Raw genomic sequence first — 15115 nt, 5'->3', positions numbered from 1 at the left:
GCCAGTGACGCCGTGCCTGCACTACGTCAGCTAGGCTTGGGACAAACAAGGCTCCGACAGAGTGAACAGCCACCAGCGCACTGTAGAAGTTGTTGGGAGATTCAAGAGCCGAAACAATGCCCACCAGAAGCAGTGACATCTGCAAAACATCTCATACGCCCTGCCTGTAGGTGCAGGGGGGCATTATATACCTACGCCCCTCAAAAAACTCCTGTGCGCCCCGCCTAGTAGTGCAGGGGTGTAAAATACTCACGCCCCTTGCACAAATACAACCTTAATAAGCTTAAAGAGGTACTCCGGCGCTAAGAGGATAGGGGATAGGGGATAAGATGCTTGATAGCGGGGGTCCCGCTGCTGGGGACGCCCGTGATCTTGCACGCAGCCCCCCGTTACAATCAGTCCCCGGAGCATGTTCGCTCCGGGTCTGATTACTAGCGATCACAGGACCGGAGCATTGTGACGTCATGGCCCCGCCCCCGTGTGACGGTGCTGCGTGCAAGATCACGGGGGTCCCCAGTGGCGGGACCCCCGCGATCAGGCATCTTATCCCCTATCCTTTGGATAGGGGATAAGATGTCTTAGCGCCAGAGTACCCCTTTAACACATACCATTATTTCCAGAATTCCAAGCTCATACAGATGACTATAATAAGTTCATCCATTCTTCTATTAGTTGGTATTTGCTAGCCTGGCATTGTTTTCATCTGCCAGAATACACAATTTTTTTCTTGACAGTAGAAAATGTGCAATTTTCAAATATAAATATATTGTACAATTCTTCTTTATTGTTTTGGGCCCCACATTTTGGGCCATATTTAAAAAAATTGTTTGTTTGAGTAAAACACAGTAAGTAATCGTTAATTTCTAACGATAATTTGTTTTCCCTTAGTCCTAACAGTAGCACAGATGGGGTATTCCACCCCCCGCGAACTGGTAGGACAGATGGAAGTTTTATTGAACCTAATTAAACAATCAGTAAAGACACACCCACAACCCCCTGTATAAGTAAGAGGGTCATCCTCTGCCTCATTGTGTAGTAACAAGAAGAACTAAAGGTAAATAATAGAAGAAAATAACTTAACTAGGGAGGGAAAGTTGTGCTACTGTTAGGACTAAGGGAAAACAAATTATCGTTAGAAATTAACGATTCCCTTACGTCCTAACCAGTAGCACAGATGGGGAAATGGCAAGCAGAAACCCTATGAGGGAGGGCTCTCATGCCTGATGGCAGATAATACTGTCCGTCCAAATGAGAAAAAATCGGCCAATCTACTGTCAAGTCTGTAGTGGGTGATAAATGTGGAGAGTGAACTCCAGGAAGCAGCTTTGCATATATGTTCCAAGGGAACAAGACTCCTTTCCGCAAAGGAGGTAGATACAGACCTGGTGGAATGAGCTTTTACAAACTCAGGAGGCTCCTTACCTTGGGATACCATGGCAATACGAATGGCATCTTTTACCCATCTACTGATGGAGGGCTTTGAAGCTTTAAGACCTCTCTTGGGTCCTGAAAAGAGAATTAGCAGATTTTCATCCTTCCGAAACTCCAAAGATCTTCTTATATAGATCTGGAGACATCTCGAGATATCTAGGCAATGAAGAGCACTATCTTCATTGGAGGATGGAGGAGGAGAAAATACTGGCAGGGATATAACTTGATTTATATTTTGGAATGATGGAACTTTAGGTATAAAGGATGGCATGAATCTGAGTAACACTCGATCCGGCAAGAATTTAGTATATGGTTCAAGTGCCGAGAGCGCTTGAAGTTCCCCAATCCTTTTGGCTGAAGTGATTGCCAGTAAAAAAGTTATTTTAATGGTAACAAACTTCATGTCCACCTCCTCCAAGGGCTCAAAGGGGGGAGATGCTAACCCCTTGAGCACCATCGATAAGTCCCAAGCTGGGACAGGTTGTATAATTGTAGGTTTTAACCTTGAGGATCCCCTCAAGAATATTTTGACTAGTGGGTCTTGAGACAATGGTTTATTGAGAGAGGCAGAGATGGCTGATACCTGAACTCTGAGTGTGGAAGGAGATAGATTCTTGTCTAATCCCTCCTGGAGAAAGTTGAGGATTGTGGCAACAGCTGGATTCTGTCCAGGTAGTTGTTTCTTGGAGCACCAAGACTGAAAAGTTGTCCAAATTCTTTTATAGGCTCTGTTAGTGGACTCCGCTCTGGAATGCGAGAGGGTATTCAAGACCGCACTAGAAAGCCCTTCTAGATGTGGAAGGGACTGGTCAACCTCCAGGCTGTCAGGTTGAACATTTGAAGATTTGAGCAGCTGTGAGTGTCCCCCGACACTAGTGCTTGCTCTGGGGGAAGCCTCCAGAATTGTCCCCGACTCATTTGCAAGAGTTGGGTAAACCAAGCTCTCTTGGGCCAAAATGGAATTATGGCTATGACAGAGGCTTGGTCCTGCCTGATTTTCATCAATACCCTTGGGATCAAGGAAATTGGAGGGAAGATGTAGGCCAGCCTGAACCTCCATGGGATTGAGAGAGCATCGATTACTACCGGGATTGTTTTCCCTGTACAGGGAACAAAATCTCACCACTTTGGTGTTGAACCTTGTTGCCATAAGATCTATTTCTGGCATACCCCACCTGAGTATTATTTGTTTGAACATCTCTGGATGGAGAGACCATTCTCCAGTTGAAAGTCCTCTGCTCAGGCGGTCGGCGATCACATTGAGAGATCCCCGAATGTGAACTGCCGACAGGTGGGTTAGGTTCCTCTCTGCCCAATCCAGGATCAGACCCACCTCTCTGAGGAGGCTTTGTGATCGAGTGCCTCCCTGCTTGTTGATGTACAATACAGCCGTCATGCTGTCGGATTGGATCTTTACTGCTTTCCCTTGAAGAAGAGAAGCAAAGTGGAGGAGTGCTAATCTGATGGCTCGAATCTCGAGGAGATTGGAGGTTAACCCTCTCTCCTGAGGAGACCAGGATCCCCGCACTAACAGATCCAAGAGATGCGCTCCCCAACCTACAAGGGACGCGTCGGTAGTAAGTATGATCCAAGGGGGTTGGATCATTGACTTGCCGTCCTCGAGGTGAGACCACCATCTGAGAGAGGACCTGACTCGATAAGACAGGGAGTGGCACTTGTTTAGGCCCGAGGGCCTGAGATTCCAAGTGGCGAGCACCTCTGAATGAAGAGGGCGTAGATGCCAAAGAGCCCAAGGAACCGCATCCACGGTAGCGGACATAAGTCCCAACATCCGCATGAGAGTGCGAATGGAAACTCTCCGGGGTACAGAGAGAAAAAGGGCCGATTCCTGTACCCGAGATTTCCTCTCGGGAGAGAGGTAGAGTGTCATGGAGATTGAGTCGACTATGAAGCCGAGAAACCTCACTGAGGTAGTTGTGAGGAAATTGGATTTGGCCCAATTGACTATCCACCCTAACTGGTGAAGGAAGGATACTGCTAGTTGCAGATGTTGGGACAGGATCGCAGAAGAAGGAGCTCTGAGGAGCCAATCGTCTAGGTAGGGAACGATACTGAGCCCCTGGAGCCTTAGAGCAGCGACTACCGCTACCACCACTTTGGTAAATGTGTGTGGGGCCGAAGAAATTCCAAACGGGAGGGCTACAAACTGGAGGTGTTTTAGAACTCCCCCTACCTGAACTGCGATCCTTAGATACTTTCTGGATACCGGATGAATAGGAATATGAAGGTAAGCATCCTTTAGATCCAGAGTAGCCAGGTAATCCCCTGGCGAGATGAGGTTGACCACAGATTGAATAGTTCCCATACGAAAGCGTTTGTGCTTCACATACTGATTGAGATATCTCAGATCTATAATCATCCGCCAGTCTCCTGTTACCTTGGGAACTAGGAAGACTGGAGAATAAATTCCTGACCCCCGCTCTGAAAGAGGAACTTCCTCTAAGGCATTCTTCTGGATGTATTCCAGAATGTAGGTTTCTAGCGCCCCCTGTTTGATCGGTGAAAAAACTCTTGTCTCCACATAATTGGATGGGGGAATTGATTCGAGGTCTATCGAATAACCATCCGAGATTAATCTCAGGACCCAAGGATCCTGAATGTGGAGGGACCAGGCGCTTGAAAAGTGGTGAAGACGACCACCAACTGGAATCTGGGGGGCAGGATGGGAAACTGGAAAGGTCACCTCGGCAAGGAACCCAGAGCTTCGTAGAAGCCCGCAGTCAGAGCTTCCTGTTGTCTTTGGGGCCACGGGAGTGTTTTCCGCCCCGGCGTTGATTACCCCAGTCTCTCTGAGGCTTAGGCTGGGAGGCTGATCCGCCCCCAGAACGCCGCCCTCGACCACGAAAGGAGGAATAAGGAAGGGACTTGCCTTTCTTGTCAGAAAGTCCCTCCATAATGCGGTCCAGCTCAGCTCCGAAAAGAATGCCGGGTTCGTAAGGCATAGCACATAAGGTGTTCTTGGAAGAGTTGTCAAACTTCCAAGGTTTTAACCATAGAGGACGTCGTCCAGCGGAAGCCAGGGCCATAGACTTGGAGGCCAATTTAAGATGCTGGGTGGAAGCATCGCACAAAAAATCAACGGCCAGATTGGATGTCTTGAAGGATGAAAGAATTTCATCTCTAGGAACCCCCTGGTCCAAATCCGACTGGATGTTAGAAAGACGGGTCTTCAAAAAGTTTGCTACCTCAGAGCAAGCTATCGCCACTAATGCAGACGCAGAAGCAGTGGAGTAGGAGCGCCTCATGGCACAGTCAGCCTTCCGATCCATTGGATCCTGCAAGGAAGACCCATCCTCAGCAGGGACCACTGTCCTCTTGGACAGTTTGGCAACTGCCATGTCAACCTTAGGGACAGGGCCCCAGGAGGAAAGCTGAGATTCCTGTATAGGAAACATGGTCTTAAATCTTTTAGTGAAGACCGGACCCTTTTCTGTTTTTTTCCATTCCGTTCTAAGCACGGACAGAAGGGTATCATCCGCTTTAAAGACCCTAGGTCCCTTAGAGGCGGAGGTAGAGGCTTCCCCGGGATCAACATCCTGGTCCCCAGACCGGATGGATCTCAGAAGACACTGGGTCTTTTCCAGCGGAAAAAAATAAGATGCAGTGACCTCCTCATCCGAAGAGGAGGACTTGGAATCTTCTCTCTCCTGATCCACAGACGTCTCTATTCTGGGAGGTGAAGAAGGTCTGGCGCGTTTCTGAGAGACAACGTGTTTCAGCTCCTCAATAGAGGCTTGCATAGCCGACATGTTAGAGGAGACCCACACATACATATCTTGGACTGTAGGTTCAGTCTGATGGGAAGGTAGAGACTTAGCCCTACAAGGAGGGCACCTGGAAAATTCATAATTATCCTCCAGGGGAGTATTGCAGTCATGGCAAGAGAGGTGCTTGCGCTTGGCGGATCTTTTTGCCAAGCCTTCACGATCCCCTGAGCCCTCAGTCGACATATCTTGGTAAATATGAGAGGAGGATTAGATAATGTAGCGGCAAGAAAAAAATTGCGGCTAGCTAAAATATAATTAAAATACCAAAGTTCTCAGCAAGAGACCAGGTAAGGTAGAGAGATAGGGAAACAGTAGTATCCGCAAGGATGCACTACTATACTCAAAAAGACAGGACTGTGGAGTACCAACAGCTCTGCGCTCTAGGAGGCTGAATGGCAGCCTAGGGGGAGTTTAAATATCCTCCTGGCTGGCGCCAAAACAAGACTCCGCCCACAAGGCGGAGTTACAGAAAGAGAAATCCTGTCTTACAAAAAACAGGAGAAAAAGGAACCCTATTAATTAGAGGGTTATGGAAGAGGCTCCCCGCTCGGTTTCGCCGCATTATTGGCAAAAACGGCGGAAAAAAACGAGCCAAGAGCGAAGAAAGAAACAGGAAGTGACGTCAGACGCCGCTGACGCACTTCCGGCCGGGGCCGCGATTGGAGTCGCGGCTCCGAGGAAAGAAGCAGATGGGCGCAAACTAAGCCCAAATCTGCAAGTAAGGAAAAAAAAAAACCCTCCTACAGGAGTAAGGGGGTCACCATCTGTCCCACTGTCCGGGAGGACAGAAAAAAAACACAATGAGGCAGAGGATGACCCTCTTACTTATACAGGGGGTTGTGGGTGTGTCTTTACTGATTGTTTAATTAGGGTCAATAAAACTTCCATCTGTCCTACCAGTTCGCGGGGGGTGGAATACCCCATCTGTGCTACTGGTTAGGACGTAAGGGAATGATGGCTTGCCAAAGAAAACCCAGAATTATCTGGTTTTATGCTCAGGGCTGCCCTTTGGGTTATTTTGTACTACTAATACTAGGCACCTTAAGGCAATAGAAAGAAGTGAGCAGTGATGCAAATCATATTCTCCTCTTATGCAAATCCTTCTGCTGAAAGGCAGCATCTTGTAAGCTGCAGAATGCTATCTAATGTCTTTGAGATTAAATAAGACCCAAGTTAACACATCCATGGCGCTTAGATATTTAAGAACATATGCATTGACATATGCTGAAAAATGATTTTCATAATTTTTTTGGGGAACGCATTCATATTTGTAGATATTACTATGGGTAGGTCTTTTGAATATATATCATATCTTTCTAAATCTCTTCAGTTTTGTATGTTTCTTGGATACATGCACAGACACACAGATGGGAATAAAAAAAATGTGTTGCAGAAATTTCAGTGAAAATCTGTTCCAAAGGTTTGAATGAGGTTGCAGCACATGCATGGATTACTGTAAGCCCTATTGAGATGAATAAGACAGTCTCAACAAATCTGCAGTGTGAGAAAATTACCTTTGAGATCTAGATTATTAGCCTTTCTAGAAACATTAATATAGACTATAAACAGACTGGGCTGAATTCTATTTTCAAACAAAATGAAAAAGTTGAATTAAATAATGTACTGTATATAATCATCATTATTATTATTATTATTATTATTATTATCATTTTTTTATTAGCACTACACTGTATAAGCTGACTACAAGCGATCTCCACTATCATGTAGTATATTGTGCCCAATATCATACAATTTTAAGCATAATGGGGGGTATTTATCAATTTTGTCTGTTGACAGTTTCTTTTTACCCTTTTTTTTTCACTTTGATTTTCATGGACATGCACCAAATTTATTATTTGTTGCATATTGTTAGTAATTTTGGTGCAAATGTTGAAATCAGCTGTTCCCAGCGCCTTTTACACAGAACTTTCCACCACAGAGGATGCGTATTTTACCCTGTAGAGCAGCCATTTCGGAGTCCCTCCTGCAGCATATCAGCAAGCGACGTGAGTTATTTTCTTTTATGGGGTTTATAGCCACCATGTGAAATGGATTTTATTTTTAACTTGAGGTTTCTTTTTTTCCTGAACCTGTGTGGCCATGTCCAATGCTGGCTCAACGGAGGGTGAAGGTCCCTCAGAGGCAACTATGTCACAGGATAGTATTGCGCAGCCCCGGAGGTGTCGCAGCTTTCACAAAAAAAAATGTTTTATGTATTTTGACGTCTTTACATTTTCTGACATTGATATATGTGTTTTCGATGTACAAAATTTCTTGGCGGTGAATTGCGCCCAAAAAAAGAAAACTAATGGCGCAAAATTGCGCCAAAGATCGATTGGCGCAAATGATGAATTACTGACCAAAGTAAAAATCACACACAGGACCGTGTGATTTTGAGAAAGTTTAAAAAATGACAGTGGAGAGAATGTGCTAAAATTTGGCACAAAAAGACACTGCGCCAAAGAATTGAGCCAAAGTTATGGGGGAAAAAAGCATATAAATCCTTTGATAAATAACCTCCAATGTTTTTTACTGATTGATGTTATACTATAGCAAGGCTCTATATAAAGCCAGTAGAATCGCACTGCTGTGAGCTTAACTATGCGGCTCGCTACCCGATCTGACTCATTTCAGGAGAGGTGCTTCTTTGTAAGTCCATGGAGCCCCTCTTCTGCAATAAGTCAGATGTGGAGGTGATCCAGGAGTGGAGTTAGCAGCCACATGCTTCTAATGGCTTTATCTAGTGATCAGTGGGGGTCTCAACATTGAGACCATGGCCTTCTGTACTAATCACTTACTATTGATTAATTGATAAAATCCAAATTTAGAGAATATCAGCCAGGATAACCTGGATAAGGGCACAGAAGGAGCTGCTGATGCTTATACCAAGTTTTCCGTCTGAACCCATTACTGGACTCACAGAAAAAAATGTTCAGTACTTATGTATAATGTCTTATGTATAATGTCCTCCATACTGATAATACTTCTGAAAGTATGTGAGAGTTAGGTTAGCCGGTGCTGTGTAGAGGAGACATTATAGCAGCTAATCTCCACCTACTCTGGGGCTAAGCTCAAAAACATAAAAACACAGAAATTGACAACTAGAGGTGGAGCAACATCGTGGAACAACCCAGTCAGGTACAACCTCTAATGTTACAGTTTGCTCTAAGTCTAGGGCAACATAGTCACAACATTACCATTGAATGTAGTGCTGCCTGCTTTGGAGCTGATAAAAGGGAAATTAGTTATGCTAAGTCACTAAAATCAAAATTCAGAATAGATTTCTGGTTGTGACAACTTTTGGATCACAACATAACTGCACTGAACACTGTAATCTTTTGCCGTGTAACCTGTGTCACCATGTTGCCTTAACCTAAATGAGGGCAAAATAGCCCTATGAAGTTGTAAATATACTAAATTTGCAGACTAGATAAGTGGATTGATATGCAATCTCAGCAATGAACTACATTACTTGTAACAGTATCTTCATTATGAAAATGCAACACAGAGAAAGTGGGGGGCTCAGCTAACAAGTAAAACGGGCTGCTATTTAGTGCTAACATTAGGCAGTAGACAACAAAACCGAAACAAAAAACATTATAGACAATGCATATCCAAATTGGATGTACTGGGTCCAAACAAACCCCACATGTTTCGATGCACTGCACTGCAACTTTCTCAGGGGGTTGAACACCCCCTGAGGAAGTTGCAATGCAGTGCAATGGAACAAGTGGGATTTGTTTTGACCCTGTACATCCATTTTGGTTATCTATTTCTGCTTCCCTCCTATGCTGCTGATTTGTATTGTTTATTATTGCACGTTGTTATACCATAGCTTTATAGATTTGAGCATCATTTGCACTTGTCCACATAGTTTATTTATCTTTGTGTCAATTTTTTGTGTTGTTAGTTTGGTGTTAGGCATAGTCATTGCTCTTAGAGTTGTATGTCTACATGAATTCCATTTTCTTAGATTTGATAGTTATGTGGACTACAGGAATTCTCTAGACTTCACAGAAAGGAACTAAACATTTCCAATTAACATCTTTTTTTTTCCTTTCTCTTACAGTTTCACTCTACAGTAAAAAGAATTCAAGTCCACCGACCAGGGTTCAATTACACATTTGCTCACATTTGCATGTTGAGCAATGAGAAAGCCTGCATAGTGGATGATATAGTGCACATTTTGGAGGAACTGAAGGCAGCTCGCTCTTTAAATCGAACAAACTTTGTCATTACTTATCCCATCACACAGTTAAAAGATGGCAGAGAAGTTTACAATGGGCATCAGCTGGGAGGCGTCACTGTGCACAGCAAAGATCGAGTAAAGTCTGCGGAGGCCATTCAGCTCACGTATTATCTGCAGGCAATCAACTCTATCAATGAAATGGTGGCTGAGAAGTGGGAATCTATTTTCTGCGAGACTGTAGAAAGCTTTCAAAGGTTAAACAGAGAGGTCAAAATGTACCCTTTCACATCTTCATCTCTAGGAGAAGATTTTCAGAAAACCAGCAGAGTTGCAGAACGTTACCTGATCACAAGTCTTATCTTAGTTCTTTCATTAGCCATCTTGTGCTGTTCCATGCAGGATTGTGTTCGGAGTAAACCTTGGCTGGGTCTGCTTGGACTGGTGACTGTCACCCTTTCTACTCTCACTGCTGCAGGGATCATCAATTTGACAGGGGGAAAATATAATTCTACTTTCCTTGGAATTCCATTCATCATGCTAGGTAAACATTTTTCTTTTTTGTTTAGAGATGCAAGACAAAAACATGAGCTGGGCTAGATCAGTATGAAACTGACACATTTGAAAGATAGCCATGAAAGTAAATTGAACAAAATTTGAACCTGTCCAGTTTAAATGGTTACTCCGCTTCCCAGTGTCTGCAGAATTCCACCTCACACCGGAACATTGAGTTCCTGGACGCTGTGTGCGGGCTTCCGTGTTCAGGCCCGCCCCCTTGTGACGTCACAGCCTGCACCCTCAATGAAAGTTTATGGGAAGGGGGTGCGATGGCCTTGACGCCCCCTCCCATAGACTTGCATTGAGGGGGCGGGACGTGACGTCACATGACGGGGCATGATGTAACGAGGGGGCAGGCATGAACACGGAAGCCCGCACACAGTGTTCAGGAACTCAATGTTCCGGATGTTGGGGAGCAGAGTACCCCTTTAACATGCTACTCCATCTACAGGGATCATGTTATAGAGCAGATGATGCTGAGCCGATTTAGATATAGTTTTGTTCAAAAATTGTAGTTGATTTTGACTTTGACTTTTTGAGTCCAGTGGATGTTATCATTCAGTTACTGACTGTTATCACTGTACATTGTGTACTTTTCTTTATTTAGTTTATTTTAAAGGAACACTACATGTAATGTTAGCTCCTAATAAGAGACCCTTACAGGAAGAGTTACTTCTACGCTGCTCAAAAAAATAAAGGGAACGCTTAAACAATACAATGTAACTCCAAGTCAAACACACTTCTTTGAAATCACACTGTCCACTCCGGAAGCAACACTGACAATGAATTTCACATGCTTTTGTGCAAATGGAACAGACAACAGGTGGAAAATATAGGCAATTTGCAAGACACCCCTAATGAAGGAGTGGTTCTGCAGGGGGTGACTACAGACCACTTCTCAGTTCCTATGCTTTCACTCTAGTGGTAGCATGAGACGGAGTCTACAACTCACACAATGGCTCAGGTAGTGCAGCTCATCTTGATTGCACATCAATGCGAGCTGTGGCAAGAAGGTTTGCTGTGTCTGTCAACGTAGTGTCCAGAGCATAAAGGCACTACCATGAGACAGGCCAGTACATCAGGAGACGTGGAGGAGGCCGTAGGAGGGCAACAACCCAGCAGCAGGACTGCTACCTCCGGAGGAAGCCGGAGGAACACTACCAGAGGAACACTACCAGAGACCCGCAAAATAACCTCCAGCAGGCCACAAAGTGCATGTGTCCACTCGAACGGTCATAAACAGACTCCATGAGGGTGGTATGAGGCCATGACATTCACAGGTGGGGGTTGTGCTTACAGCCCAACACCGTGCAGGACGTTTGGCATTTGCCAGAGAACACCAATATTGGAAAATTTGCCACTGGCGCCCTGTGCTCTTGATGAAAGCAGGTTCACACTGAGCACATGGGACAGACGTGACAGAGTCTGGAGACCCCATGGAGAACGTTCAGCTGCCTGTAACATCCTACAGCATGAACGGTTTGGCGGTGGGTCAGTAATGGTGTGGGGTGGCATTTCTTTGGGGGGCCGCACACCCCTCCATGTGCTTGCCAGAGGTAGCCTGACTGCCATTAGGTACTGAGTTGTGATCCTCAGACCCCTTGTGAGACCATATGCTGGTGCGGTTGGCCCTGGTTCCTCCTAATGCAAGACAATGCTAGACCTCATGTGGCTGGAGTGTGTCAGCGGTTCCTGCAAGAAGAAGGCATTGATGCTATGGACTGGCCCGCCCATACCCCAGACCTTAATACGATTGACCAAAAACCTGTATTCGATTGTGGGTCTAATAATAACGTTAGTGGATAACCACCATTAAGTGAAATAATCAATAGAACTGACCCAAATATATTATATGCTCTATGATCTCCCAAAAACCACACTATATATACACACAAGAGAAAAAGGAGTCATTTCACCATTTCATATAAATGATATATTTCTTTATTTAGTAACATAAAAACAAGAGAGGAAACAATCCCCAAGGGGAGAAGAAACAAGTGGCAAAAAACAAAAGGGTGTCACTCCGAGCCCCTCCAGTAACCCTTATAACAATATACAATTATAAAATATTACTGTCCCCAGTAAAGTGCATATGCATAAATCAAGTAGCAGGATACCTATATGTGCAATAATGCAAAACAGTACTAAAGTGCAACAGTATTACATAATAAAAGATAGCACTGTCCAGTGTCCCATAAGAAAAGTCAAAACAGCACCACAAAGGTATATATGCAAGATTAGGGGGTATACATACAGAAAATATCCCAAGTAGGGAAGAGGAGATCGGAGCGACACCACTCCAACGCTGGCGTTTCGGCAGGAAAGCCTTGATTTATGCATATGCACTTTACTGGGGACAGTAATATTTTATAATTGTATATTGTTATAAGGGTTACTGGAGGGGCTCGGAGTGACACCCTTTTGTTTTTTGCCACTTGTTTCTTCTCCCCTTGGGGATTGTTTCCTCTCTTGTTTTTATGTTACTAAATAAAGAAATATATCATTTATATGAATTGGTGAAATGACTCCTTTTTCTCTTGTGTGTATACTTAATACGATTGAGCACATCTAGGACATCATGTCTCGTTCCATTCATCAATGCCAGGTTGCACCACAGACTGTCCAGGAGTTAGCAGATGCTTTAGTCCAGGTCTGGGAGGACATCCCTCAGGAGACCATCCACCACCTCATCAGGAGCATGCCCAGGCATTGTAGGGATGTGGACGCCACACACACTACTGAGCCTCATTTTGACTTGTTTTAAGGACATTACATCAAAGTTGGATCAGCCTGTAGTGTGGTTTTCCACTTTGATTTTGATTGGTGAAATGACTCCTTTTTCTCTTGTGTGTATACTTAATACGATTGAGCACATCTAGGACATCATGTCTCGTTCCATTCATCAATGCCAGGTTGCACCACAGACTGTCCAGGAGTTAGCAGATGCTTTAGTCCAGGACTGGGAGGACATCCCTCAGGAGACCATCCACCACCTCATCAGGAGCATGCCCAGGCATTGTAGGGATGTGGACGCCACACACACTACTGAGCCTCATTTTGACTTGTTTTAAGGACATTACATCAAAGTTGGATCAGCCTGTAGTGTGGTTTTCCACTTTGATTTTGAGTGTGACACCATATCCAGACCTCCATGGGTTGATAAGTTTGATTTCCATTAACATTTTTTGTGTGGTTTTGTTGTCAGCACATTCAACTATGTAAAGATGAAAGTATTTCATACGATTAGTTCATTCATTCAGATGTAGGATGTGTTAGCTTAGTGTTCCCTTTATTTATTTTTTTGAGCAGTGTATATTACTTAAGAGTATTAAAACTGCACAAACATGTGAAAAAGTAGTCATCACGTGGCTTGGCAATTTTCTGAACTTCTTCTCAGTAATGCCATAGTCATTCTCTTCCTGTTTTAAAATGATGCAAACCAGACAGCAGTATGTAACATTCAACTTCACAGTAAATAGTCATTGTCAGACCCAGTGTGATCTGATACTTATCCCCTATTTTTGAATAGTGGACCACCTCTTTAAAGAAAACGTACTCAGAAATTGCAGAAATAAACTTTTGTTTAAGGATTTAGTTTTTCTTAAAAATAAATTTTTGCTGCATGGGAAAATTGCCACTTGTATGTGGTTCTCAGTATTACCATGGCTGCCAATTCTATTGGCAGATTATTTTTTAAATGAGACCCTATGACACTTTGCAGCTTGTAATGTTTTATGACCACCAATCACATTGCTCTAGAAACCATATTAGCAGCATTAAATTCTTAAAAAGGGTAAAGTTTGTGATTTAAGTAATTGTAAATTTTCCAGGAGTAATAAAAAGGATTTAATATGAAATATTTAAATATGCACTGATATGGTACAAAAACTTTCTATATGTTATACATCTTGGCAAAACATTAAACCTTGCTAAATAAAATTTCATTTCTTTTTTATAGAAATCATGGCTTATAAACTCAAGGCTTTGTCCAAGCTGAAGCACAGGCATGGACAAAGTCTAGGAAGTGAGAGTGGGCTAGTGCTATTACTGTACTCTCTCCTGTCTGATAGGACTCCTCTGTGCTCTCTACTGTCAGATAGCACTCCTGTGTGCTCTCTCCTGTCTGATAGTACTCCTCTGTGCTCTCTCCTGTCAGATAGCACTTCTCTGTGCTCTCCCCTGTTTTATAGCACTCCTCTGTACTCTCTCCTGTCTGATAGGACTCCTCTGTGCTCTCTCCTGTCAGATAGCACTCCTGTGTGCTCTCTCTTGTCTGATAGTACTCCTCTGTGCTCAGGAGTCCTATCAGACAGGAGAGAGCACACAGGGGTCCTATCAGAAAGGAGAGAGCACACAGGAGTCCTATCAGACAGGAAAGAGCACAGAGGAGTCCTATCAGACAGAAGAGAGCACAGAGGAGTACTATCAGATAGGAGAGAGCACTGAGGAGTACTATTAGACAGGAGAGAGCACAGAGGAGTACTGTTACACAGGAGAGAGCACAGAGGAGTCCTATCAGACAGGAGATAGCACAGATGAGTGCTATCAAACAGGGGAGAGCACAGAGGAGTGCTAGCCCACTTTCACTTACTGGACTTTGTCTATACCTGTGCTTCTGCTTGGACAAAGCTGTGATTTTAAAGACATGATTTCTATAAAGAGGAAATATTTTTCAGACAGTGCTAATTTAAGTGTGATATGCAACTATAGTATAGATGCTTAACCAGGTCACCATGGCTAAGGAGAGCAAGGCTATAATAATCTATTGTTAAATGATGCTCTTGGGAGTTAATCAGAGCAAGGAGCCATTGTCTCCCTGTCAATTACTATTGGTGCCCCCCGCATTATGCAGTCAGCCACAAGAGAACGAGCATCTCTTTTTTCTGCTGTGCTCTGGTGCATGAGTGACAGCATCAATAGCCAGAGAACAGACCAAAGAAGATGCAGAGAGGAGAGTCCATGATAAGGACTGCGTGGAAGTCAGGTCAACCTTTTTTTTTTTTTTGTGTTAAATAATCAAAGGGTTTTCTTACTAGTGTTGCACACAAATATTTGTACTGCAAATCTTTATCTCGAATATCGGCACTTTGCGATTTCGTGAATATTTAGAATATAGTGCTATATTTTTTTTTTCACATGCAAACTTTTATGC

General features: G+C 43.8%; 1 protein-coding gene across 2 annotated transcripts in view; it reads left to right on the top strand.

Moving 5' to 3' along the window:
• The window catches only part of PTCHD1 (patched domain containing 1), a 230808-nt gene that overhangs the window by 79839 nt on the left and 135854 nt on the right, over positions 1 to 15115 (top strand). For both annotated transcript variants that reach the window (XM_056558595.1, XM_056558596.1), the window contains exon 3: positions 9289 to 9949. In XM_056558595.1, coding sequence (XP_056414570.1) covers positions 9289 to 9949 — 661 coding nt within the window. The remainder of the gene's footprint in view (positions 1 to 9288; positions 9950 to 15115) is intronic.

This window comes from Hyla sarda, chromosome 2, assembly GCF_029499605.1.
Source record: "Hyla sarda isolate aHylSar1 chromosome 2, aHylSar1.hap1, whole genome shotgun sequence".
Taxonomy (NCBI): Eukaryota; Metazoa; Chordata; class Amphibia; order Anura; family Hylidae; genus Hyla; species Hyla sarda.
This window is presented reverse-complemented; position numbering and strand designations above follow the sequence as displayed.